The 26,710-nt window shown below is 43.9% G+C and overlaps 1 protein-coding gene across 3 annotated transcripts in view; it reads right to left on the bottom strand.

The window, feature by feature from the left end:
• The window catches only part of LOC6602686, a 62,274-nt gene that overhangs the window by 3,788 nt on the left and 31,776 nt on the right, over positions 1-26,710 (bottom strand). For 2 of the 3 annotated variants that reach the window (XM_026990234.1, XM_026990236.1), the window contains 8 exons: positions 23,544-23,668; positions 21,993-22,411; positions 15,637-16,212; positions 13,609-14,029; positions 13,262-13,418; positions 12,942-13,189; positions 11,794-11,977; positions 37-2,088 (listed from right to left, as the gene is read on the bottom strand). In XM_026990234.1, coding sequence (XP_026846035.1) covers positions 37-2,088; positions 11,794-11,977; positions 12,942-13,189; positions 13,262-13,418; positions 13,609-14,029; positions 15,637-16,212; positions 21,993-22,411; positions 23,544-23,668 — 4,182 coding nt within the window. The remainder of the gene's footprint in view (positions 1-36; positions 2,089-11,793; positions 11,978-12,941; positions 13,190-13,261; positions 13,419-13,608; positions 14,030-15,636; positions 16,213-21,992; positions 22,412-23,543; positions 23,669-26,710) is intronic. The other variant, XM_026990235.1, reaches the window with a different exon arrangement.

The raw sequence follows: 26,710 nt of genomic DNA, 5'->3' as shown, positions 1-26,710 counted from the left end.
AGCACCCTCCAATACTCCCAATAAGCCCAAACTCACGCTGATCGAAGGTGCTCGGATTTATGTAGCTGATTAGGTCCTGATCAGACATCGTGGTCAGCTCCTGGGGTATTGGTGGCTGGACAGCCACGGCCGCGGCAGCAGCGACGGCCCCAACAGCCGCTGGTAAAATGCTTCCCGCCGTGGTGGGTGCCGAGGCCTGTTGGGTCATCACGGCGCCATTAGTGGTGACGGCAGCGGTGGCCACGGACTTCTGCAGCGCATTCTCGCTGGCCAATGCAACGATCAGAGATTCTTGAGGTGTGGCCGCTACAACGGGCAAGTGGGCGTGGCCGTGCGAGTGACCATGGCCGTGAACGTGACCGTGACCGTGGCCATGACTATGACTGTGGCTGTGACTGTGACTATGACTGTGGCTGTGGCTATGACTATGGCTATGGCCGTGGCTGTGGCCATGGCCAGAAAGTGACTGAAAGCTGGCAGCCTCCGCGGCCACGGCTGCAGCAGCTGCGACTGCCGTCTCCGGTGGGGTTGCGTGGCTCAGAAGTAGATTGACCAACGGATCCTCGCCAGCGTCTACGGGATTGGTAGTCACTGCAACTCCAGCCTGCGGCGAACGCGTATGCGAGTGTGTATGCGAATGGGTGTGGGTACGGGTGTGCTGGTGATGATAGTGGTGCTGCTCTTGCTCCTGGGTGGTGATGAAGTCAGCGGCCGCCTTGATGATCATATTGCTGACTGCTGTCGAGGTGGCAGTGGCAGTCACCTCCGGTTGCAAGGCCGCCGGTGTTGGCGGAAGGGCATCTACTACCCCACCGGCCGACGTCGGCGGACTCATCATTATGTTGCTCAGCGCCAGGGCAGCCACGGCCGCATCTTGCTGCGTCGGTTCCGGCTGCATGGCTATGTCGTTCAATATGGAGTTGGCCATCGTCACCTGGTGGGGAGCTAGTATGTTGGGCACCACCGCAGTGGCTGCCCCGTTGGCCGAGCAAAGTATGGTGGATGGCGAGACGGCGGGGTTCATGATGATATCGGTGGAGAGGCTGGCGCCTACATCGACGGGGGAAGGAGCGAGGATGGGGGCACCGGCCAGAGCAGCTGCCGGCTCCGAGTTTAGTATGATGTCCTGTGTCAGCGGCGAGCTATTTGGAGAGGACTCGTTACCGCTCAACGAGCTGCTCGAGTTTGTCGAGCCGAGCGACAGACTTCGCTCGAGGACACCGTTTGTCGGGGCTCCCGTCTGGTGGCTGCCGTGGCTCAGTACGCCCACCTTCGACTGCAGAATGTCGGTCAGAGCGTGATCGATCACCGCCGCACTGGTAAAAAGTGCTGACTCTGTTGTTCCATTGCTGCTGACCACCGATGTGGACTTTGTCAGCTCGTCGATGAACTTGTGCACGCTCGCTGCTGCCGCCGCTGTGGCCTGCTGTTGCTGCTGTGGCTGCTGTTGTTGCTGCTGTTGTTGCTGCTGTTGTTGCTGCTGTTGTTGCTGCTGTTGTTGCTGCTGTTGTTGCTGCTGTTGTTGCTGCTGTTGCTGCTGCTGATGCTGCTGCACCACGTGCTTGACAATCTCGTTCTTCACGGCCAGCTCCACAGCCACCGCCACAGCAGCGGAGTCAATGTCCACACCGGTGACGGGGAATCCGGGCAAACTGTTCGACTGATCGAACATGATCGTGTCGAGGCTGGACTTGCGGGCAAAGTGCGTCTGATGGTGGTACTGCATGCCGTTGGGGCTATCCGGGGTAGGCTCCGCTGTGAGTGGGCTGTTCGTGCTGCTTTCGTCGATTAGCTCGCTTTTTAAGGCCTCGGCACTGGCCACGGCGACCGCATTGAGGTGGACGAGCTGCTGATCCGTGATCATGGGCGTGGCGCTGGGCAGCGACGAGCGGCGTACAACGCCCATCGGTATCTGTGTGGTGATCGGTGGGGGCATCATGCCCGAGTCTATCTCGTGCTTGGTCTCCACTACCACTCCCTCGCCACTGGAGGCTGGTCCTGATCCGGAACCGGATGCCTGGGAGTTGGCCGACCAGTTCGATCCGCTGCTCGAGGGCGACGCTGTGGTGTCCATAAAGTGGTTCACATCTACAAAACATATGGGAGGGAAAAGATTTAGTTTGCAACGTTTTGGCGGCACTTCAATCGGGGGAGCATGGTCGGGGTGGTCGGGGTTCTAAAATAAAGAAACTAGCTAGAGTAACAAACAAAAAAAAAACAAGTTACAAATGAAAAGAATAAAATACGAGACCGAGTGGTGGTTAGGTAAGGGGTAAGCGCTTTGGATGTAATACATCTAGAGAGAGGCAGAGAGTCTGATAGTCCGGGAGCAGTTTATTGGAACTACAACTTAGGCACTATGAAAAAATTAAGCTAGAAACGCTCCCGGACTCGAGCGCTCCTTCAGGACGATTCGGGGCTCTAGGTGGGGTCAGGGTCGAGGGGTCTTTTTGTGTTTGTTTTTCGTTTTGGTTTTGGTTCAAATATTGTTAATCATTACATGCTAGGTTTGCTTATTCTATGCTTATTTTAAGCTTATTTTATATATATATATGTATATATCTATGAACTAATAGTTTGTATTGCCTGGGAAATGTCCTGGGAATGCTAAACGAGTCACACATCCAATCATTCAAAGGGGACGGAGAAAGGAGCTTCTTCAGAAAAATAACTGTTTCCCATAGCCCCATAGCGGAAAAACATCAAGACAACTGAAGGCCAGATATAAAACGATCAAGTGATAGAAACCACCCCAAGACACAATACAGATCAAGGATCAACAGACATACACTCACACTCTATCCATACAGCCGGCAGAATTGTCGGCTGTTCAGCTACAAATGTATATCTCGCTGTATCAATCAACGAATCAATCAATCAACCAATCACTGAGACTTGAGCCTTGAACCCACACCATAATATATGAAGTGATCAGAAACAGGGAAAACCTTCTCTCAGTCGTACAAAGCAGATCAACGAGCAGCAACACACACCCACATACACACACGCACACACACACACACACACACAAACACATACACACACAAACAAAACCAATCTATGAATTCCGCATCCATCAATCACACAATCAGTCAATCACTCGCACACACGCCAAGCAATTTCCATCTCTACTTAAAAGTTCAACTTAATGTTAGGCCTTAAACTATTACTAAGGTTCAAGTTCGACTTAAATGGTAATGCTTATTATTATGTTCATGTAGGTATAGGAAAGTGCGGAGAATGGATTAGTACTGGAGGAATACCTATGGTGGACTCTGTTACCCATGAATCTCGTACTACATATACATAAATAGACAATAGACTAAAAATATTCCGCTCCTTATGAGGCTCAACTGCACGTTCGCTGGTGGTATGCATGGTCGAAAGCTGCTTGCGTTCTCTAGGCGTAATGTTGAGGCTCTGAAGTCGAGCAATGTTTGAAATTCCGCTCGTTCTAGACGAGTCCCATCACTACCAACCCTTCGATATGTTCTTTCAAACAAGTACCCACGCTTTTGTCACCTCATCTGTGGCAGTTTCATCTGGTTTCATTTGACTTGATTTGGCTGAAGCTTGCTGTACGATTGCTGCCGTTCCCTATTATCAGCCGACAGATACAATTCATTCATTTACTTTGTTGCACATCCACAGATACCAACACAGATAGATGTGCCATTGTGCCCCTGCAAATCGATTTACATACTCGATGATTATGATTGGGTTCCAGGTCTGCTGGGTTCCACTGAAAATTGGCTTAAAAATTAGCATGATAATTTTTTGGAGGGCAACTGAAACGGAACTGAAAAGGGATGATAGTAATTTCTAGAACAGACGGTTCTTTACTTTGAACCGTGTCCAAAGAGAATGGTCGTTTGTTAGTACAGTTGGTACAGCTACATATGTATGTATGAATCGATAGTAATGAAACATTTTTCAATGAGAAAACGAATATGTACCGGCTCAGGTATGAGTATTTCGAAGAGAAAAGGTACAATTTTCTAGCATATTCCATTATTCCACTATTATGTATACCAGATCTAAAAAATCCGTCCTCTATGTACATATACAAGCGAAACATGAATTTTCCCCGTTTGAATATATAACCTCAATGTGAAAAGACTTTAGCGGTTCAAACTGTTGGAAATTATATCACAGTACAATGACCTTCAGATCTCCATACCAGAACAGGAAGGGACAAACACGAAAGCCTTCATTCTTGTATGAGTGTTGTTAGCGAGTGAATATACAGTGGCGGACAGTAAAATGTGGACATTCATGTCGTCTATCTTTAAGCCGGTGACGCGTATTTAAATACTTAGAATTCAGTCGGGCGACATTTTTATTGTGTAGATACATTTATTAGCTGTTTATTAACGTCTCTTTTTCATAGAAAATGCAAGAAGTTAAAACAACAAAAAAAAAGGAAGTAGGAGGAAGGAGTCCCAAGGACAATCAAAGTAGGACCGTGTTCTGAAACAGTACAGCATCTGAAAACGGTTCAAAATGGCATAAGATATTAGAAGGCAGAGACCCAAAACTTGATCTGAATTGAAAAAATATTTGAAAAAGTGTGGCATAACGACATAAACTTCGAATCAATCTGCAAATTAGGAGGTACCGAGCTTTCGCATTGAAAACTAGTTGAAAACACCGAGGAAGTTAAAAAAACAAAAAAAAAATTTTTAACTAATTCTTTACCTACTCTTCAATAGAATTCATAGAATCAATCATAATAACAGAATAATTTTATTTCCGGACTAAAAACCTAGAATGAATTTTACAAAAGTGAATAGCAAAGTGAATACTTTTTGATTTAAGGATTCTTTTGAAAACAAGGACGTTTGCATTCAAACTTTTAATGTGTGTTCGTTCGCCTTTTATATTGTTTAGTTAGTTTCATGAGCTTTTTTCTTGAAGAACAAAGCAAAACTTTATGATAAAAAAAAACACTTTTTTACTGCACATTTCACTGTCCGCTACTGCAGGTGTATCTATGTATGTATGCATGTATGTATGTATGTATGTATGTATGTACATAGTATTTACTATATGGAAAATGTTTACATGTGATTCTTAAAGGGGGGATGGGGGATATGTATGTGAGATGGGCGCCACTAAGACTATGTTTAGTTAATTGGAATGTAGGCATGTATGTGTGGGGGGCGGGTAAAGTGTTTGTTCAGTTCAATAATATATATATGTATATATGTGGGTTTAAAGGTGGAGAAATTTAACTTCTCTTATGCCAGGGAGATAGCGTCGTTTAAGATAAGCATCTCCCCAACTCAATTTGACACCATTTGCTCCACCAAATTTTGGCCGGAGCATTTGGTGGTGAAGGAGTTTAAGGCTAAGAAGAAGAATAGGCCCCCCATATCGCTTCCAAATCTTTCCAGCGTGCCACCCTCAACCTCAACTTCCTCTTCCTCAACTTCCCGTCTTGCTCCAACCTTTGCAAAAAACTAACTTCTCTTTTAGTAACCTATCAGAATGTAAGAGGCTTGCGTAGTAAGCTCAGCATTCTTTTCCGGGATAGTGTTGCATTTGCTTCCCACGTTATTGTGTTTACTGAAACCTGGTTAAAGCCGGACATTCTTAGTTCCGAGGTTTTGGCAGGTCGGTACACAACTTTTAGAAAGGACCGTTCGTCTCGACGTGCAGGAGGGGTTCTAATTGCAGTGGACTCTTACTTCACGTCAGAACACTTCACAGTCCAAGTTCAACAGGAACTGGAATTCCTGTGTGTAAAACTGATTCTTCCCGCTTTCGCTATATTCATTACTTGCTCGTATATCCCACCTTCTTCGGATATTTCAATTTATGAGCAGCACTTGTCCGCTTTAACCGCTGTTGCTTCCTCGCTATCTGATAAAGATCGTATGATAGTTCTTGGTGACTTCAACTTGCCAGGAACTGTTTGGTCTTCGGTAAACGAGTCTAGTATCCTAGTGCCCATGTCACGACATGACTTTGTTGACGGCTTGCTTGACCTGTCCTTGTCTCAAGTCAATCATGTGAAAAATTCCTTGGGTCGATTGCTTGATCTATGCTTTGTATCGGATCCGACCATAGTGTTGTTAACCCGAGCCCTTCCGCTCACTATACCTGAAGACGCCTACCACCCTACTTTCGAGGTGTCGCTAGACATAGGACCAACTGTATTGGATCGGTCGAGTAGACTACCTGAACGTGTCCGCTGCTTTCGTAAAGCCGAGTTTGCGAAGCTTAATAACCTAATTAGGGATTTTGATTGGTCCGCTTTGTACTTGTGCACTGATGTCACAAAAGCCACAAACATTTTTTACAATGCTCTTGGCACATTTTTTGATTCTTGTGTCCCGCTTTCTTGTCCGATTAGATCTGGAAAACCCCCTTGGTTTACCAAAGAGTTATCCAGTCTAAAAAACTTAAAATCAAGACTTTATAAAAAATTTCAAGAAGTGGGTTCTCCTACTTCTCACTCTCGTTATGTAATAGCTCGGTCAAACTTTTCAGTTCTTAATGCTCAATGCTATAAGAACTACCTATCTCGTTGCAGGATACGTTTTTCTCAGGACCCTAAACAGTTTTACTGCTTCGTAAACAGTAAGCGTAGAACGTCCGCACACCCATCCTCGCTATCATTTTGTAATACGTCGGCAAATAATGATCAGGCAATTGCCGATCTTTTTGCCCAGTTTTTCCAAACTACCTATTCTGAGGAACGCTACTCTGGTCAACCGTACCCATACGGATTACCGAGGTCGAACGGCATTTTCAGTCCCTTGTTAAATGAGTATTCCCTACTTCAAGATCTTCGACTAGTTAAGCCGGTGTTTTCACCGGGTCCAGACGGGGTTCCAGGTTGTGTACTCAGGTACTGCGCCGAGGCTCTGTGTGGACCATTGCTTAAACTATTCACCATGTCCATTGATTCATCTTGCTTCCCCCCAATCTGGAAGGAATCGTTTATAATTCCTCTCCATAAAAAAGGTAGTAAGTCTGATGTAAAAAATTATAGAGGTATAGCAAAGTTATCCGCTATTCCCAAATTGTTTGAGAAGGTTTTAACTCCGCACTTGCAACATCTCTGCAAGTCACTTATATCTCCAACTCAGCATGGATTTATAAGGCGGCGATCAACCACCACGAACTTGTTAGAGTTTACCTCTTTCATTATTAAAGGCTTTCAAGGTAACTTACAGACGGATGTTATTTACACCGACTTTAGTAAAGCATTCGACTCTGTAAACCATTCCCTTTTAGCACATAAACTTGACCTTTTAGGGTTTCCGCCCAACCTCCTGAGATGGATTTCTAGCTATCTTTGTTCTAGGTCTCAAAGAGTCCTCTTCAAAAACTCCCTCTCTTTACCAGTAAAGGTTTCTTCGGGAGTACCACAGGGCAGCCATCTAGGCCCCTTACTCTTCACACTCTTTATTAATGACTTGCCTTCAGTAATAACATACTCTCGAGTACTTATGTATGCGGATGATGTTAAACTCTGTGTCCAGTACAAGGACATTTCATTTCATTCTCGCTTGCAATCCGATCTCAATAGCTTTCAGTCATGGTGTTGTGCAAACTTGTTACACCTTAATGCCTCGAAATGCAAAGTTATGACATTTCATCGTTCTAACCCTTTGTTGGCTCCCTACACCCTATTTGGGGGTTCTCTTGAGAGAATTACCCTGGTGGATGATCTGGGTGTTATGTTAGATCCCAAGTTAAAGTTTTCCGAACACATTTCTACCATGGTAAATAAGGCCATGGGCGTGCTTGGGTTTATAAAGAGGTGGTCAAAGGAATTTGACGACCCCTATATAACAAAGACTCTCTATACCTCGCTTGTTCGTCCGATCTTAGAATACGGCTCCTGTGTATGGTGCCCTCAGTACAAAGTACACCAGGACCGTATAGAATCAGTACAGAAAAACTTTTTACTCTTTGCTCTGCGGGGCCTTAACTGGGATGCGGGTGTAAGACTCCCATCTTACTCTAGTAGACTATTATTAGTAAACCTCCCATCCTTAGTTAACCGTAGAAAAATGCTTGGTGTGATATTTATGCACAACTTGATCAGGGGTGACATAGACAGCCCTGATCTGTTGAGCCGCATAAACTTCACGATTCCTATTAGACTGACTAGAAACTTTATACCGTTGTTCCTTCCACTTTGTAGATCGAATTATTCCTTGCATGAACCGTTTAGGGTCTTATGCTCGGACTATAATTCCCTCTACCATATTATATCCTCCACTAATTCTCTTCCTCTTATTAAATTACTAATCCTTACACACCTTTCTAGTAATTAGTAATTGTAGTGGTATTTGTATTTTGTATTTTCTTGCATGCTTAATTTCTTAATAAGTTTAGTGCTAATTTTCCTCGAAGGTTAGTCTAATATCTATCTTTCTTGCATGCTCGCGTTTGGTTCGGCTACGCACCGCGCGTCATGCGGCAGCGCCCCTCGGTCGGTTGGGCGGGAGGAGGGCTGCGTTTTGCCTGGGATCCGCGCGTAACAGCCTTCTGCTGGTGTCACACGGGCCACTTGACGGTGCAGTAATTGCATCGCCTCTTGTTAGATGCAGTCATTGCATGTCAACGTCCAATAACATATAGAAAATGTAGTACGAAATGACAAAAAAAAATGTTTTCTTTAGTCAAGTAGTAAATGTTTTTTTTATGGTTTTTTGTGTTTTTGTTTGAACCAGTACCCTAGGCATCCTTGAAGTTGCTGTTGCAGTTGAGACTAGAGTTGGGAAGTGGTCGCTGGCTCGATGGCTCGATGGCTCGATGTGGTTCGGGCTGCGGTGCTTCGTGCTCGTATGCTTCTCCGCTGATGATCGTCTCGGGGAATGCGCCTTGGTGCCGTTTGCCTGCGTGTGTGTGTGTCTGGGTGTATGGGTGTGTACGTGTTTTTTCACCGCTGGTCTATCTATAGATTGAGCGTACGTATGCATCCAGCGTTGCTTTCCAGGCGAGCTTTTCCAGATTTGTCTCATGGATTTAGCCTTAGCTGGGCTTTGCTTTGCTATTTTTTGCTATTGTTATATGTGCTATTGTATATAGAGATACAGGATATATCGGTGTCTATATATTGATTTTATATCGACCTTCGATTAATGACTTAATTTTGATTTAAATTTGGCTTTGGTTTTGGTTTGTTTTTGGTTTTGGTTTTGCATTTTATAGCACTCAAAATGTATACATATTTGACTATATAGTTAGATTGAGCACCTAAATTGCTAAGAGAATGGGGAAGGAGGAAGAATATAAAGTAAAAATATATATATGCATATTTTTTTTGTTTTTTTTTTTTTTTTTTTTTGATTTGGGGAAGGGGTTTTTTTTGTTTTTGTGGAGGGGAAGATCTTTGAAGTGTTGCAAAAAATATATTTTATATTTGGAGGTTTCCTGTCCTGGATTTTCATATTCTTTGCCTGAATCGATAAAAGTGTTTTTTCTTTTGTTGGGGCTGCCTTGATATTCTTCTTCTTCTGTTATTTATCGTCCTGATCTTCTGCTTCTTGTGGGTTTCAATATCGGTTTGTTTCATGAATTTAGCTTGGTTCGGTTCGCCATTGCCTTTGGCGGGCATTTCTTGGAGGAGGTTTCTTGGTGAGAACATGATCAAGAAAACTCTGCACCTCATTCACACACGCACTCGCTCACCCACGCACTCGCTCACCCATGCACTCGCTCACCCATGCACTCGCTCACCCATGCACTCGCTCATCCACGCACTCGCTCACAGCAAGGCCTGAGATCACTCACAGGACCAGACACGCTCAGGCACCCAATACACACTCAGCAACACGCACTCTCACTCTCACTTACACACACCCACAACCAAACAAGTATATAATTCAGGTATTTAAGGAAAGGTAGTTATGGAAATCATAGCAACAAAGAATACCTTTCTCGGCACCAAGCCGACGGGTGCTTTTTTCAACTCAAATATGGAACCAATTTCAATTTCAATTTACGAGTACGGGTACGGGTACGAGTATGAGTATGAGTACCATGTATGTAAGGATTCTCCGAATTTGCTTCTACGAGTATCTGTCAATATACTATGTATGCATGTAAATTAAACATTCATTCAGCAGAGTTGTTTCGATCAGTTTCCAAGTGAATTCCGATTTATTGTCCTTCCCTAATCAGGGAGTCACGGAGTTAGCAAGGAGTGGCAAGGACAGAGACAAGGAGAGAGCGAAAGAGAGCGGCAGAGGAACGGGGAATTGGAGGTCTAGTTTCTCCGAAGGCATCAATCGCCATTGCCATTGCACGACATTGCTTGTGACTTATTCATTTATGATTGTGTTTAGTTTACTTGGTAATTGTTGATCGTACTTATAGATTAAATTATATATTATTTTATTTTATATCCCTTTCCGTTGGTTTCGCTGGTTTCGTTTGTTCGTTTACATTTCCTACTTACAAACTATGTGGTTTTATTTTTATTCGGTTATAGATCTTTTCATGCGTTACTCTGTGCAATAAACTATAAAATTAAATATGAAAGGAAACAAGTATAGAACAAGTACATATGTATGTTCGCAAGCCAAAGCGGGAGTGGTTGTGGTTGTGGTTGTGGTGGTTAATCAAAATTTCATTCATTTAGAATTTAAATGAATCGTTTGTATGTATGTGTGTACGTATATAGTGGGTTATGATTCATCGTTGGTTAATATGTAGGCAAAATGTATGAGGGAACCCAAAAACAGATCAAAAGTCAACTATTTGCTGTATTCATACACGAAAGCTACCCTCGGGTGGTACTTAGTTTCTCTAATAAGTTCTTATTGCTTTTGATACGTGGATGAAAATCAAGGACCTCTTCCCTCAAATACTCTCAACATTTCTGTTCTCACCTTCGAGTCGGTCGTGAAGCGATTGGGAATCAAAGAAGCAAAAGAAATACTGCTGTTTTCTTTCATTTGTAGTAACTTTGGGCTTGTGGGATCCACGAAACTTCCTCATTAAGGTCAAGAGTACATATGTGTTCACATTTGTCTTCGGTTCGGCTGCCTGTACGCGATACTGTACATACATACATACATACTGCGACTAGGTAGGTGCTAATTGTTAAATATGTATGTTTAATAATTCGTTTGGGTTATTTTGCCTAGCCGCAACCGAAAGGGTGGGTGAGGACGCTCAATAAAATGCAGACAGAGGGTGACGGAGATAGGGAGATGTGGGGAAAGATAGAGAGAGATAGAGAGATAGAGAGAGAGAGAGAGAGAGGGAGAGAGAGAGAGAAAGGAGAGAGGAGAGAGGGAAAATAAGAACAGAATAACGCATGAAGATATAAGACTGTTTTATCGATCGTTTATCGAATTAAGTTTTTCCCGGTTTATTTACTTTCTACGGAACTTTCCTAATTTATCTAATATATATACATATATATATATATGTATGCGTGAGAAAGCAGCCTGGAGTTCTGGAGGCTTTGGAAGTGATGTAGAAAAAGAAATACTTTTCAAACAAAACGATTGCCTTTCGAGCTGGTATATCAGAGGTAAACTATATACATGCATATGTATACGATACGGTATACGTATGTCTGTACTTGCACTAGGATCTGCCCAGGACTGGCGGCTACCTCACAGTGTATTAGTTTTGTTGTGTCTGTCCTGGAATGAGCTGTGTGTGTGGTGTCATGTACGATTCGCGCCGATTAAATCGCACGCTGCTACCCGTCGCCCGGGGTGGACCCTGGGAGTCGGGCAGCACCGACTGCAGCCTCGGTGGCTGGCAGTCGGGGGTGGGGAAGGGCTAAGCACTACTTAGTCAACAAATAGATACCTTGGTCGTGAATTGTGCTACTTAACGTGCTAGCAGCAGCTAGTGTCGAAAACTGGCCCTTCGGCGTGTAGGTGAAGGTGTGCGGCTCGCTCTTCTTGCCGCTCGAGACGATCGAGACCTGGACGCTGACCGGCTTGATCACGTTCTCGTGCAGATACGGTGGCACTGTGCATATCAGATGCGTCTGGAGAGAGAAATAAAAGGGGGAGTTAATTTCGTCCTGTCACACAAACTCACGCATCTACAGTGCCCCCAGAAAGACACAATAGATCTGATGCTTGTATCTGACATGTGCATACACACACACATACTAAAAACAATATACAAAAAAAAAACCCTTTGGTAATTAGTTTTTGTAACATCTGCCATGTACTCCAAAGAACTCCCATCCTCCTTTCGTTCAAATTTAAATTTACAATGCCCCAATTCCGCTCAATTGGGCAAAGCTCTGGACAATTTGGCGGCGTGGATAGTGTGCAAAGCCCAGATCTGGGAAAAGTATTCTAGATACTTTGCATTTTTGATATGGGACAGTTTTCAAACAGGCCCCCTGTGAAAGAGGTCCGCCATATCAGCTCTTTCTCTTGTAGAAAACTGAGGTCCGGCAAAAGTTGTCGAGTCCAATTTAACATGAGTATCGTCGCGCATCACAATGCATTCAAGTGCATCATTATCATCGTCATCTTTGGATCATAGAAACACTCGTTTCCGTTTTGTTCTCCATTTCTCCAACGTCGTTGGTAAATGAGCTGAATTTCCCAAGGTTTCCAGCGATACATCGGTACAGGGCATGATCGAATGATCGCACTGCGAGTAATTGTCGATTGAAAGTGCGAAGTTTCTTGCCGGTGTCCTTATGCCTTACACCTGTAACCAATATCCAATTCCATAACTATAAAGCTCCGTCCATTACAGATAAATAGGCTTTCTATCTAGTCCAGTCAGTGGCTGCACTTTACGCTAATTAATTTGTCAAGAAGAGTCGATATTTCTAGGACTAACAGTAGAAACAGTTGACAGTAGGTAGTCATATTGTCTTTCCGAGTGGAGATGTATGTGGTTGTGCCCCAATCCCATGAAAAAAGCTCTCCCAAGCAATATTTGTCCCATTCTCGTCAGGGACCCGGAACCCGGAACCCGGAACCCACCTGGTGCAAATATTCCTTGTCGGGCATCACGCTCTGTTCCCAGAGAGCGGCGGTGCCGCCAATCAGCTGCTGGCGCACAGCGATCTCGGTGGCTGGATCGTCGCCGTTGACACTGTCGTAGGTCTCCTGGAACACCACGTGGGTGTCCTTCAGGAAGTTCTTGCCGATGATGAAGAGCTCGAGGCCGCCATCGACGGGGCACGAATTGAGCGACTTCTTGCATATTTCCGGCACGCCTGGGGGTTGGGCTGGGGCGGGCATCAGACGAATCCAATTAGTAAAATAGTACGGGGTACGAAGGGGTAGCTAAGTGGACTTACTGCATATGATGGGGTTGGAGCAGACCTGGAGGGTCTCGGTGGTGCCATCTTCGCGGGTCAGCTGAGTGCGGAACACCATCCGACAGCGAGTCGATTTCTTCTTGTTCTTCTGCGCCAAGTGCTCGGGAAAGCGGTGCTCCACGTCGACATTGCGTTCCTGTACAGCGACAACAGTAAAGAAATTCAAAATTAAATCAGGAAAACTGCGTGTGCCGCACTGATTGTACCTATGACGTTAGCTTGCATGATCCTGGATGATCCCGGACACATCCGGGAGTTCCAGGTGTATACATATACATATGTACATATGTGTATGTGTATGTGTGCTTAGCCCATCCCCAACTCACCTTCAATATGCCGACGCAATCACAGGTGATGGTCATGTCCGTCTCTGGCTTGAAATCGATCTCGATGACCATGGTACCGTCGACCTTCTTCTCGTTGCACTGCGTCGAGTTCTTGCCAGCCACTTTGCAAGCCTGATAGAACATGTGTGGCGCCACCCGGCCAATGTCCGTGCCAATAAAGACCTGCAGCACGGCGCCCTTGTCATAGCCCGTCAGCCGGACAATGGGGAACCCGTTGCCGCTGCGGTCCTTCACCGCCCCGCGACTGCCCTCGGTCTGGTAACGGGCCCGGTGCTGCTGCTCCGGCTGCGAGACGATCTCCAGTTGCACGTGGCCGTCGTTCGAGCTGGCGACGCTGTTCAGAGGGGTCGCGGGCTGCCGCTTGTTGGCCACCCTTGTGACAGTCCGGGCCGAAATGAACCTGAGGAGTCGAACGGGAATAGATAGACCAGAGGACATGAAGTACGTGATGCAAAAAGGAACATGCAGGCTAAGTTTTCTTGAGTTTTTTGCATTCCATTCCATTCCATTCCATTCCACTCATTCCCCATTTCGAAGGGAACTTTTCCATTCGTAAAGATCAAATGTGTGTGGGATTCTCCGTTCTTTGTGCTTGCGTTTATTTGTCTAACGATCGTTAAATATGTGTATTTTTTACTTGAACTTTGCCCAGCTCCCACACATATGTAGAATGCACGATGGAGCATTTTTGATGAATGTTTTACGGCCGAGATATGTAAGATGGGAATTAATGGAGTACAATTCCTGTATATGTACGCGAAAATGCGAAAATGATATACGGTACTCACACACACGCACGCACACACACGCACATTCGTAAAGCCAAAAACATAAAAAGCCAATAAGGAATTTTTCGATATTCGAAATTTCATTGCAGCTTTTTTTCGTTTTTCTTCGCTTTTTGTTTATATAAATCTTTGTGTTTGTTCAGTTTTTATTCGTTTTCTTATTTTTAATCGTTTACCTTTTACAATTGTTCAAAAAATTTTGTTTAACACACACGCAAACAGAGATAGTGAGAGAAGGAGAGATAGAGAAAGAGAGAGAGAGAGAAACGAACATACAGGAATTATGCATGGGACACGTTTACCTAGAAGCCCGATACATTTTCCAGAGTATCTTCAAGGAACGCTACGAATTTTGGTATCGATATTTGTTCTAAACATATATATATATTCATATTCGCGGAGTATTTTAAGGTGGCCACCACCACCACTCCATCCCTATAATCTTCAGAAATAATCGAACCAAGTTTACTTTTGAAATATATTTCGGCATAGGGGATTTTAGCTGCAGATTTTGGATTGCTTGTTGCTGAAACAGAGATCGGGCAGCGTGGTTAGACGGCGCAGAAATTTGAGTGTCTCCAGGAATGAAAACTAAGAAACAAAAGCCAATCGGGGAGAAAATCATCGAAAACTTAAACTCAACTTTTTAGTTTTTGGATCAATTTTCGGAAGACAGATACAGACACAAATATATGCCAGTGAAAAACATACAATTTGCTCCATATTTTCTCACAAATCGCCCGGCATAGCATGAGCAGGCAATTAATTTTAACAAATTATTTTAAAAAATTTCCAGTTTCCGACTGGAGTTCTTATTTTGGTACTGAGCGTTAGGGAGATTTTGATTGAGGTTCATTACGTTCTGAATGCTTCTAAGGAACAGACTTGTACGAGCATAGCATAGACTTTATTTCAATTTGTTTAAATGAGTTCCAAAACAATTGAAGGACAATTTTATAAAAGTAAGAAGAGGAAATATTTGTAAACGTTAAATACTTTTAGTGTGTGTGTTTCTTTAATGATACGATTTCAAGGTTTCCATTCATAAACCTAGTACTAAAAATTATATGAAAAAACAGGGTATTAAACAGGGGTGTTCGGCGTTGTATTTTTGCAATTTTGAAAATTTCTTTCTTGTAGATTTCGATATTGTTGGTGGAACTTATTTTGGGGTTGGTTTTTCTGCTTTGGATGGGTCTGTAAAGAAAACTCCGCTTACTTTGTCTCATGGCCGTTGCGAGGCAGCACACTAGTCATGGCAGGCGGAGGCCGTGCGGGCGCCACAGGCGCCACAAGAACCGCCTCCTCAGACGAAGAAGCAATTGCCGCGTTGGCTATCTTGCGGATGAACTCGTCTTCGCTGCAGGCGTCATCGTTGTCCAGCTCCAGCTGGTTGTACTCAAGCTTCTTACGCTTGATGTGCTTGTCCCCGCTCCGGGGCAGGTTTCGCTGATGGTGCTGCTGCTGTTGTTGTTGCACGACCATTTCAGGATACTGAAAGTGCTGCTGCAGTAGCTGCTGCTGTTGCTGCGGAAGGGGCTGCTGATTCTGAACGTTAAAGGCTGTCACGGCTGCTGCCACAGCTGCCTCGGTGGCCTGGAAGACGCCACCAAAGGGCTCCGAGCTGTTGCGAGGGGTGCTGCTGCTGTGATTGACGAAGCCTGTGTCCTCAGAGATTGGCGTCGCCGAGCAGGACAGGGAGGTGGAGGCTGTCGATCCCTCCGAGTTGGAGTTGGAGTTGGTCAGATCCAAGTCATCCAGAAAGGCGCTCAGCATTTTCTTGGTGTGCCGCGATCTATACATACACATATACATATACATATTTACATTTACATATATAGTTTCTCAGCAACACACACACCCATTGAGAGCGTACATTATTTCATTTCATTTCATTTCATTTTATCGATTTCGATTCAAGTTTCTCCACATACACACATATGAAATTCTCGTAATTGTTTCTCCAACAAGTTCGCCTCAACAACAAAGATACTCGTACGGGGTATCTGTGCATCTGTGTATGCCTTAAGATATAGCGGTACACCCTTACGTACACACGTAAATATGTACATACATACATATATCATTCTAAAGTCGATCAGAGATTGCACAACAAATCGAATCTGACATCGGCATCGGCATCGGCATCGGCGATCAATGTCCGGATGCATAAGAAATGAACGAACTCAATTCGAAGGAAACTTAACTGAATCTGTCTGATCGGAGCCAGTGAACGGCCGACAACCGTCAACCGTCAACCGTGAACCGTCAATCGACAACCGTCAAGAGTGCACAATATTCTGCTGAAACAAAAATGCAGGGCTCTTAAACGACGACTCTCTGATGTCCAATTGCAAGTGGACTAGTTCTTGCGCCTACGAAAAACAGATAAAAGGTGTGTAGTCTCTTCCCACCAACAAAGCACCATCCGTCGTATATCCGTCACTCCGCCAGGGGTCGCCACTCTGCATGATGAAGAGAAAGAGATATGGAGAGAGAGTGTGTACATTGTACATTCTACATTGTACCATGTAAATGTACCACGTACAGTCATTGCCATCAAAATAGTACAAATAATACAAACGGCAATTTCTTTTTCGTATTCGTATACGTGATGTTTGCGCCCTAAGACCATGCTTCCTGGGGCTATAGTTTCCTATCAGATCCAAACAAATTAACCTTAGTTTCCCCAATTGGGGCGCGATGAATATGGACCTTCGCGAAATTGGCTCGTACCATTCGAGCTATGTGTATGTGAAATGGTCTTTGAAAAACGGTTGAAAACATGCCTATTTTTTTGTGATGTTCTTGGAGTGAACATTTCAGTATTTTGGCATTATCAGACCTCGTTTTGCCTTCATTTTTTCGATTTAGGATGTGTTTTCTCCACGACTCATTCTGAGACGGATAACAACAACGAACACAACGGGATCCGCAGGAAAAGTTATCTTGTATCTTCTTTTGTCTTAAGTTTATGAAATGGACTTTGTGTGTATAGAGGTACTATAATTCGATTTCAGCCATTTTTAAACTAGATAAGAAAACAATTTGTGAGCGTTTCTATAGTTTGTTTTTAGGCTTTGAAATTTACAAAAATATATTTTTCAGTCTTATTGTTTTGTTATATTTTGATACATTACTGTAACAAAATAATGAAACCTAAAACAAAACAATAAAAATAAAATATGCCGTTTCTATTATTTTTCCATGACTGTATGTAGAGGAGAAAAGAAAAGTCTAACTTTGGGATTCAATGAATATCGATCCGCCTAAGTTCCGAATATTAAATTTGGTTTAGAGAAGCAGGGGCAAAAGGCAGAACCAGGCACAATAAATAATAAATTGAGAAATAATTATATCTAAATCAGGGGTCGGCACGCATTTTTCCACATGTTTCTAGTGCCTTTCAGTGCGTTTGTGTGCGTAGATGGCAAGCAAAAGAGAACATTGTGCTGGTGCCGCCCACTGTGCCCACATACAGTGGAACACTCTCGCATGCACTGGGCATGGGACCCTGCCGGCCCCTGCTTTAAATAAAAAAAAAAACGAAGACACTGGAAAGGCGAAGAAGCTATTTCTGCAAGTACGGAGCACCATCTACAGGTGGAGAGCTCTCCTTGAGTACATGAATACTTACACTTTACGGCTAAGCTACTCTGGCAAAGAGGGAGGCAGATAGGATCTAGTAGATAGGACATGTGTTACATGTGTCTAAGGAGCGTCTCAGGAGTCTAACCACAAAATCGTGGTGCTCTAACTCTTATGCATAGTATCTAAGAAGCGGACAACAAAACAGACATGGCTATATCGATATGCAGGTGAGTGTACCTTGTTCTCCAATCGAATATTCCCCTGTACTCGCAACATAATTCACGTCAGTCGCAGATACTTCGATAAGTTCCAGTTCCCAAATCGGGTGCACCCGAGGGCAGCGCGAGCACTGAGCAACAAAATTGAACTTTTTACGCTTTTTATTTACGCTTCGAGCCAACCGACTTTTTCAGATAGATTTGGGGCTTTTTTACTTCAAAAACAAGCCCTCTTGTCGATCAGTCAACAATCGCAATCCAAAGAAAACAACCAAAAGTCATTGCCCAAGGCAATGCCCAACGAATGTTTTGTGCCGCCGGGAGAAAGAGATGTTTTCATGGAACTGGCCAAATGTATGCGAATTAAATTAAGCGCCAAAGAATGTGCAAATCAGTCGGATAAACAAACGAATGCAGGCAGTTCCCGTCCATCGTACCGAAGCTTTCAGTACTCTAGACTCTGGGCACCCGCCGCTTTCGCGTTGAATGGTTCCAGTTCCCAGTTCCCAGTTCCCAGTAAGTTGTAACGGAACCCTTTTGACGAAATACGATTTACTTCCTTCCAAGAGAGGTGATCTGTAATCTGCACATGGTCCGTGCTGGCCAGTTACTACACATTGTGTGAAGCCAATCAAAGTCAAGAACTGGTTCAGGTATCGATTACTCACTGGATTGCATGGGAACTGTTAACTGTTCGTCTACTTAAGAAGACTCCGGCCGAGCACTCTGCTCTGCCGACTGTCCCTGCAATGCTTTGAGCTCATGCAAAGCCAAGGAAGCGGACACAAGTGCCAAAAACAGCTGTGCTTTTGCATTGAAATGCTCAACAGCTTGGGGCTTGGGCCGCTCCTATCTCCCTCTCTCGACTGTACGCAGTTGCAGATTCCAAACTGCAATTTGCAATTGGAGGAGAGTTCATACAACTGATAAGCTGATAAGATAATAAGGCAATTACACAGACAGGCATGCAATTACAGCAGCTACAAAAAAAAAAAACAAAACATAGACACTAAGTAAACACACACTCTGGAAACCAGCCGAATATCATATAGAAAACAGCATTAAGTTGAAATCTAAATCCGATCCGATCCGATCTGAGTCGAATCAAACGGAAAACACATACACCATGACCTACAAAAACCTGGGGGGAAAGACCTGTCCAAGTGCAGGTCCAAATTGGAGGAGACCTTGACGCTACGCGGCAGATGCCCCGAGACAATATTTGATCGTGTCATCTATGGGAAGCAGAGGACTCCTGCCTCTGGTGCACAATCCGGAAGAGTGTACCGATTTTCCTTGAACCCAAACCTAACTCTGTTTACTATTCTAGAAATTTAGAAACCAAGAAATCTAGTAAATCATAAGTAAATATGTTTTTCAATCAAAGATTCGATCCTATAAGGCTGGAAAGATGTAAAAGAATGGATACCCAACCCCACTACACTACCCAATGGAATGGGAATGGGAATGGGAATGGGAATGGGAATGGGCTATGAAAATGTTTAAAGTGGTACAGAATTGTTCTTCTCGCTCTTGTTCGCTCTCTTGCTCTCTCTCTTCATCGTGCAGTGTAGCTACCCCTGGCGGAGTGAGGGAGATGTATCAGCCGGATGACACGTCGGTGCCGTCGGGAACAGAGAAATAGCAAGATGTTACAATTAAGCTACAGCAATCGTAAGATTACAGAAACAGAAACAGAAACAGAAACAGAAAGTGAGTAGTTGGTATTGTGGTGTCGAGGTACATATGCCTCGGCTCGTAATGTCATCACTGGTTTCTTGTTCCATTTGTTTAGGTTTAAGACGAGCTCTATCGAATGCTCTCGGTAGCTTGTGTAGAATAACAGCAGGCAAGGAAAGGGAAGAAGATTTAAGAATTTGAAAGCAAAGAGGGATGTGGACGAGAACCTCGTCCACGTAGTAGAAATGCACACCTTTGGAGTATCGTCTAGGCAATGGAAAAAGTCTATATAGCGGGTATCACTGGATACTTTGAATTGAACTAACTGACTGACTGACTGGATTAGTTGAGCACAACAGTGTGCACATCTAATAGCCAATAGCAGGCCGTGTGGAAAAATCCTAAACGATGATAGAGGGGCAAGCAACTAGTCTCCAGATGCCACTTCTCAGATTAATCCAATGCTTTGAGCTTGCTAGCCAACGTTTGCATGAACAGTTTAGTTTGCTAATTGGAAGGAAAAATTGGATGCATAATTCAATATGCTCATTTGACAGCTGGAAAAGGTCAGAAACAGGTCAGCTGATGCACGTAAATACGATTATCATAGTTTCAACAGTTTTCTTTACTTGGTGGCCCTTGGCTTTCCCTGATGCACACAGGAGGATCCCTCTCGCACCGCGAATCCAGTCAAGAAACCGAAATTGGCAAAATTTTGGAAGCAAACTTGATTGTGATTGTGACATCACAGGAGTCCGGACACACAATTTGGTTGCTCTAGCTCTTATAGTCTCTGAGATCTAGGCGCTCAATTCCACCACAAATCTATAACGTATGCCGGTGGCCGGGTGCCGAGTACCGGGTATGAAAACATGTCCTATAGTCATTGAACGCACACTGATGTGTACTTACATGGTATACATGGTGCTAGAATTCCAATTCGATTCGACTGGACCCGACTTTATTATATTATGCTTTTTATGTTGCGACAGATCGCAGACTCAGATCGCAGATCTGACATGCTTTGAGGGCAAAACTGTACTGAGGGAAGCGCGACTTTCTAGCGACCATGAGGTGAAAATTCGGAGAATCTGGCGAAACAATATACGCACTTCATTAATAAGCCTGGATACCCTCTGCAGCCCCCTTCCCATCTGGCTTTTCCTTCCGCACGATAAGTTGGTAGGCCATTGGAGCCGTAGAACAAACACATTTGCTCAGGTTTCCTTCTATCACGGTAAGTGGTCGTGGATCACACGAGTGTGTTCGTTTTGTTCAAAAGTATTATAGAAAACAGGCCCTCAACTGTATGCAGTATACACACGAATGCGAGCGTGTACATGGTATGTATGAGAATGCAAATACAAAATACACCCCTCCTGGGTGTACATAATCATCTCGATCCGTCTCCCTATCTACGAGCCGGAGCAACTAAATTTGGTCAAGTTTTCGGCACGCCGCCTTTTGCGCTGCAAAACTGAGAAGCAACTCCGGTTCGGTACTATCAAATAACCATTATTTACTAATTGTAACTAGTAATTACTAATCCTAATCTAAATTCGTCAGTCGGATAAAAATCAAAGAATTAATAAAGCGTTTCAAACGAGTTTCCTCTGGGATTGTATCTCATTGTAAGTGGATCCACTGAGTCCTTCCTTAGTCGAAATTAATCTGGATTAATTCCTATTGTAGTTATTTCTTTAGATGTGGGTTTAAGTTCGCTATGTACAATATGTACAAGGAGCATTTCGTAATTTCTGTGTTGTATGTGGGGGTTATGGTTGCGTGTGTGTGTGTGTGTGTGTGTGTGTGTGTGTTATGTGAACTTATGTGAATTCATTCACTCCAATCGAAATCATGCGTCAAACACAACAAAATGAAGTCATGAGCTGGCAATTATTTCGAACTTTTCTTGCGGATGCACCAATGGAGGAATAGGGAATGGGAGATAGAAACAGGGAGTGGGGGAGGTAGAGAAAGACAAAGAGAGAGAGAGAGAAAGAGAGAGAGAGAACGAGGAGAGAGAGAGAACGAGGAGAGAGAGAGAGAGAGAGAGAGAGTGGGATAGTGGGAGATCACGACTCACCTTGATACAGGTATCGCCCGAATTAAATGCTGCTGCGGTAAATGTTGCTGTTGGTGTTGTTGTTGCTGCTGTTGGTGTTGCTGCTGCTGTTGCTGCTGTTGGTGTTGCTGCTGCTGCTGCTGCTGCTGTTGGTGGTGCTGCTGCAACGTGTTACTTGCCACTGCAGCTGCAGCCGCCGCCGCCGCTGCAGCCACCGTATTCGTCAGGGAGCTGTTCACCAGCAGATTCGTGCGCTGGACTGCCCCCATGCCGATGCCACCTCCATTCGAGCTGCCTGTATCGGCTACTCCTGGCCCCGATGAGGACCGCAGCTCCGTGTGCTGGTCGAAGCCCAGCCCACTGTCGTTGGAGTTGTCGCACGGCGGCAGATGCGGTCGCTGTGGTATTCGCTTCCCGGGAACTATCTTGCCAGGACCCGCCTGCAAAGCAACAAACGATAGAGAGACAATCAACCCGAGGGATCCTTCGCAGACTGGCTAAAGCTCCTCCTTCTGTATCTGTACCAAACACATAATATATACTCTGTACTACAAACTATACCTGTCCTAAAGGAGAGTCCACAAGACAGACAGACAGACAGACAGACAGACAGCCTCCATATCACAGACCATCGTTTCAACGATATACCCCACGGTGAGCTCACAGCCTAAACGACGTCAGAAAAGGTGCGATTTGGAAGAAGGACAAGACATCTTAGATGCAACACCCTTGTGTGTAACATGTCTGACGAACTGTGAGCAACAACATGCAAATACAAAATTAAATAGCCAATTGTCCAAACACTAATTTTTTGCACTTGCATTTTGAATTAAATGTGGCGCGTAAAACAGCTGTTCTGCTATGCGCACAATTTAGTCAATTTCGTAAGCAATGGTGTCAAATTTATGTCAATGTATTAATTGGTCGTCTATTTGTTTTCTTTTGAAACGAAGTTTTCTTTTTTATTTCGGCAGGGAAATCTTGCGTTTCGTAAAAACGGGAGCACCAATTTTCGCGTTTTTGTGAAAGTGAAAGCCGGAGCCTGCCTGAGAATAAAAAAACCTGCCTTTTCTGTTTTTTCGTTTTACTTTTAAAATGCAAATTTATATTTTGTATGCCCCCTCTCATAAACCCCTTTTTATAATGTTTTGCAACGATTCGACCAATTTCCCTGTTTTTCCTGGACTGATTTGCTCCCCCATCTTCTGTTAGTGTTAGTTTAGTTTGAATCAACCAAAAATTCTCAGTGACTTTTAAGGTCAGGAGGAACTATTAGCTTGGCCAGTACGTAACATTCGCGCAAACATTTGCATGTCCTCCCCCATGAATAACTCGATCTTCATTTCATGTCATGACCAAGCATCAGGTCCAACTAAGAATACCATCTGCAGGCGAACAGCTTTTAATACCTTTCCAGATCGATCGTTTCACGTTAGCCATGATATGATATAGGACTCTTATACAATTTTGCTTTTCTAGGCAAGGAGACACACAGACAGTACAGTCATTCAACAGACAGATAGACGGGGCATGGCTATAAATGCTTTGGTTCCCTCTTCCACAGCAGCTTACCCTGGTTATGGTATGCAGCTTGCCGGGCAAGCCCTTTCCCGGCTGTCTTTTCGAGGGTATCCGAAATCCCTTGCGATGTATTCGGGCGCTCATTGTGGAGTTGGTGGACATAGTCATCCTCATGCCTATGGAAAGTGGTTAAAAGAGAAATATCTGTTAATAAACAATACTTTATGTTGCATCATAAAATTAAACATAAATTACAAGCAGCACAAATAGACGTCATTAAATTTAACATATTCGAGTATAAGAACATACATATGTATGTATGTAGTACTATGATTTGGCTCCGAACCTTAAGATAAAGATGATAAAAGATAAATGTCTTTTATATCTGATTTATTATGATTTGCCTTTCCGTTTCCATGTGGACCTGCAAAGAGTCCCATCAAGCTCTATATCTCTACAAGTCTCTGCACTTTGTATATACTTTGATCATTGAAATCCGTACAATGGAAGGGTGCTCCAGAGCACTGCAGAGCGGGGGAAGAACGAGCATTGCATTGCGGGTCTGGCGTTCTGTTCTGTTCTGTTCTGTTCGGTTCTTTTCCGTTCCGTTCCGATCCGAACGGATCGTTCGTGAGCTAAGTTACTGCCATGGAAACTGATAATGCTGCGGCGGCGGGGCGGTTTTGGGTGCATTGAACTTCTGCTCAGTGCAGAACCTCAGAGGCTCACAGTCCGTATATAGTAGTTCAGAGCATAGAATATTGCCTTTAGTGACTGTTGTTTCTGTTTCTGTTTCTGTTTCTGTTACTGTCAGTGTTGTTGTGCTATTGCTGGAACAGCACTCATTGTTGCCGCTCACACGATCTCAATTGAAGCTCAATTTCAATTTCAACTGCCTTCGCGTTTGCGTTTGCGTTTGCGTTCGCGTTCGCATTCGCTTTCTGGGACCCCAGATTCAGAAGGAGTTTTATATAAAATACACATATACATACACAATAATATATTTGCATGTGTGCATATATTCACACACACATGTACATATGTGTATTATCACGCAGCCACACAACCACAGTAGCACCAAGAGCAGAACTGATAAAGTGCCAGGGAGCCCGGCGGCCCAGACAAACCCCATTAAACGGAACAAACCCCACCAATACTAGCACTAACACTAACATTAATAGTCTCCAGTTGGGACACTGCACTCCCCTGGGCGATGCCTCTGCTCTTTCTCCTACCTCTCCTTCTTTAATCTACCTCCGTATTTCATCTTGTATTTGGAGTACGCTTCTTTATTTATTCACTCAATAAAACACGAAACAAAAAATACACAAAACACAATTTTTATATCGGTGAGCTTTTAATTAAAACGCTAATCATCGGCAAATACGATTTGATCCTTATTTAGGAATGAACAAATTGAAATTCTAATTCTAGTTTCCAGAAGAAACGAGAAGAATGACAATTTACCGTTAATATGAAAATATTTTATTTAAATAAATTTAAGTTTAAAAATATCTCTTATTTAAAATAAATTTGTTTCATGTTTAGAGTAAATATATATCCTACAAATGTAATCTATATAACGAGCGATGAAAGTTGTGAGCCGCAGCTAGGGCCGCGACCCTACACCTATACCCGATACTCAGTCAGTATGGCTCTCCTCCGACAGAGGGCGCGCACTGCAAGAGGAAGAGTAGGTGTGTGTGTGTGTGTGTGTGTGTGAGAGAGAAAGAGAGTTAGCGCATGGAAGGTGTTGTGTGTGTCTGAGGTCTAGGTGGTCATGAAGACGGACAGACGGACACACTATGCATACTGATCAAATAAATGCCAAGAGGCATAGTCGTCATAGTTGGAGATCAGTTCTAAGCTCGAGATATTCTCCATCGACGAAACAATCATTTGAGTTATCCTCATTTCTTATCCGTTGAACCACAATGTGCGCCACAGCGAAACGTGGCAGGGCCCGCTGGTATATTATATGTTTTATATATTATTATATTATACATTTACATATGTGTAAATTTGAAAATGTGTGTACTTAGAAACCGATTACTTAATTACAATTTGGGTGTGATTCTTTTTACCCTGCCATTTTTATTTCTCTGAGTACATTGATTTCTGTGACGTCAGTTGCGCCCTCAACGTTTTATGACAGCATCACCCACCCATAACCAACCCACCCCACCCCACCCCACCCCACCCCACCCCACCCGACCCAATCCGATCCGATCCGAAACAAAACGATTCAAACCGATCTGATTCGCACCCTTTCAGCCGCCTGCCTAACCTTGAGTGGAAACCAAATAAACCAATATTTGCTTTTGGGCTTTCGGAACGCGCCTACCTACCGAGCCCGAAGAAACGAGCCTCACGGGGAGGGAGGGATCGACTGCGATAAGATCTAACAGTGGGAGTGGGAGTGGGAGTGGGAGAGGGAGAGGGTGAGGGAGATGGAAGAGATGATAGACTGCATTGTCATGGTAGACATACTGTAAGTACAGTAAGTACTGTGAGATACAAGTCGATGGTGGAAAGATGGGTGGAAGATGTTCGAGAGATATGACAATCTACCATGAATCCACCACTGCCATTGTCGTTTAGAGGGAGACATTTACTATTACTATCGCCACGCCACAAGAGAGATGCAAGAGTGGGGCACAGCGTCTTCGTTCAATTTCACATTCCTCCCATTCGCTGACTAGAAACTGGCTGTCCTGTTGAGTGGCGACTGGGAGAGCGGCTGTACGATAGCTAAACACAGGTGTGGAACAGACAAAAGATACTCGTATTACGGAGCTACTTGTGGAGAGACAGTTGTTTCTGGGGTTCCGAAATCTATAATTAAACGCAGACTCCTGCGCAAAATTACATACTTGGATGAATTAACCAAAACAGCTTGTCAATAAAGAAAAAAAAAAAAAAAAAAAACAAATACGTATACGTATACGAAACTTTCTGACCCACTTTGTCCGTCCCAGGCCCATGTAAATGTACAACACGAGTACTTTATGGATGCACACGATGACCCAGGTCCTGGAATACTATCGGAAAGGACTGTTACCGAAATGAGTATAGGGGTTTTTCGATTTGTGGTGACAGTGGATGTTTGTAACACCCAGAAGAAAGCGTTTCCGAAGCCATAAAGTATATATATTCTTGATCAGCATCAATAGCCGAGTCGATTGAGTCGATTGACTGTCTGTCAGTCCATCCCAATT

The sequence above is a fragment of the Drosophila persimilis genome, unplaced genomic scaffold (assembly GCF_003286085.1).
Source record: "Drosophila persimilis strain 14011-0111.01,24,50 unplaced genomic scaffold, DperRS2 tig00000520-arrow-pilon, whole genome shotgun sequence".
Classification (NCBI taxonomy): domain Eukaryota; kingdom Metazoa; phylum Arthropoda; class Insecta; order Diptera; family Drosophilidae; genus Drosophila; species Drosophila persimilis.
This window is presented reverse-complemented; position numbering and strand designations above follow the sequence as displayed.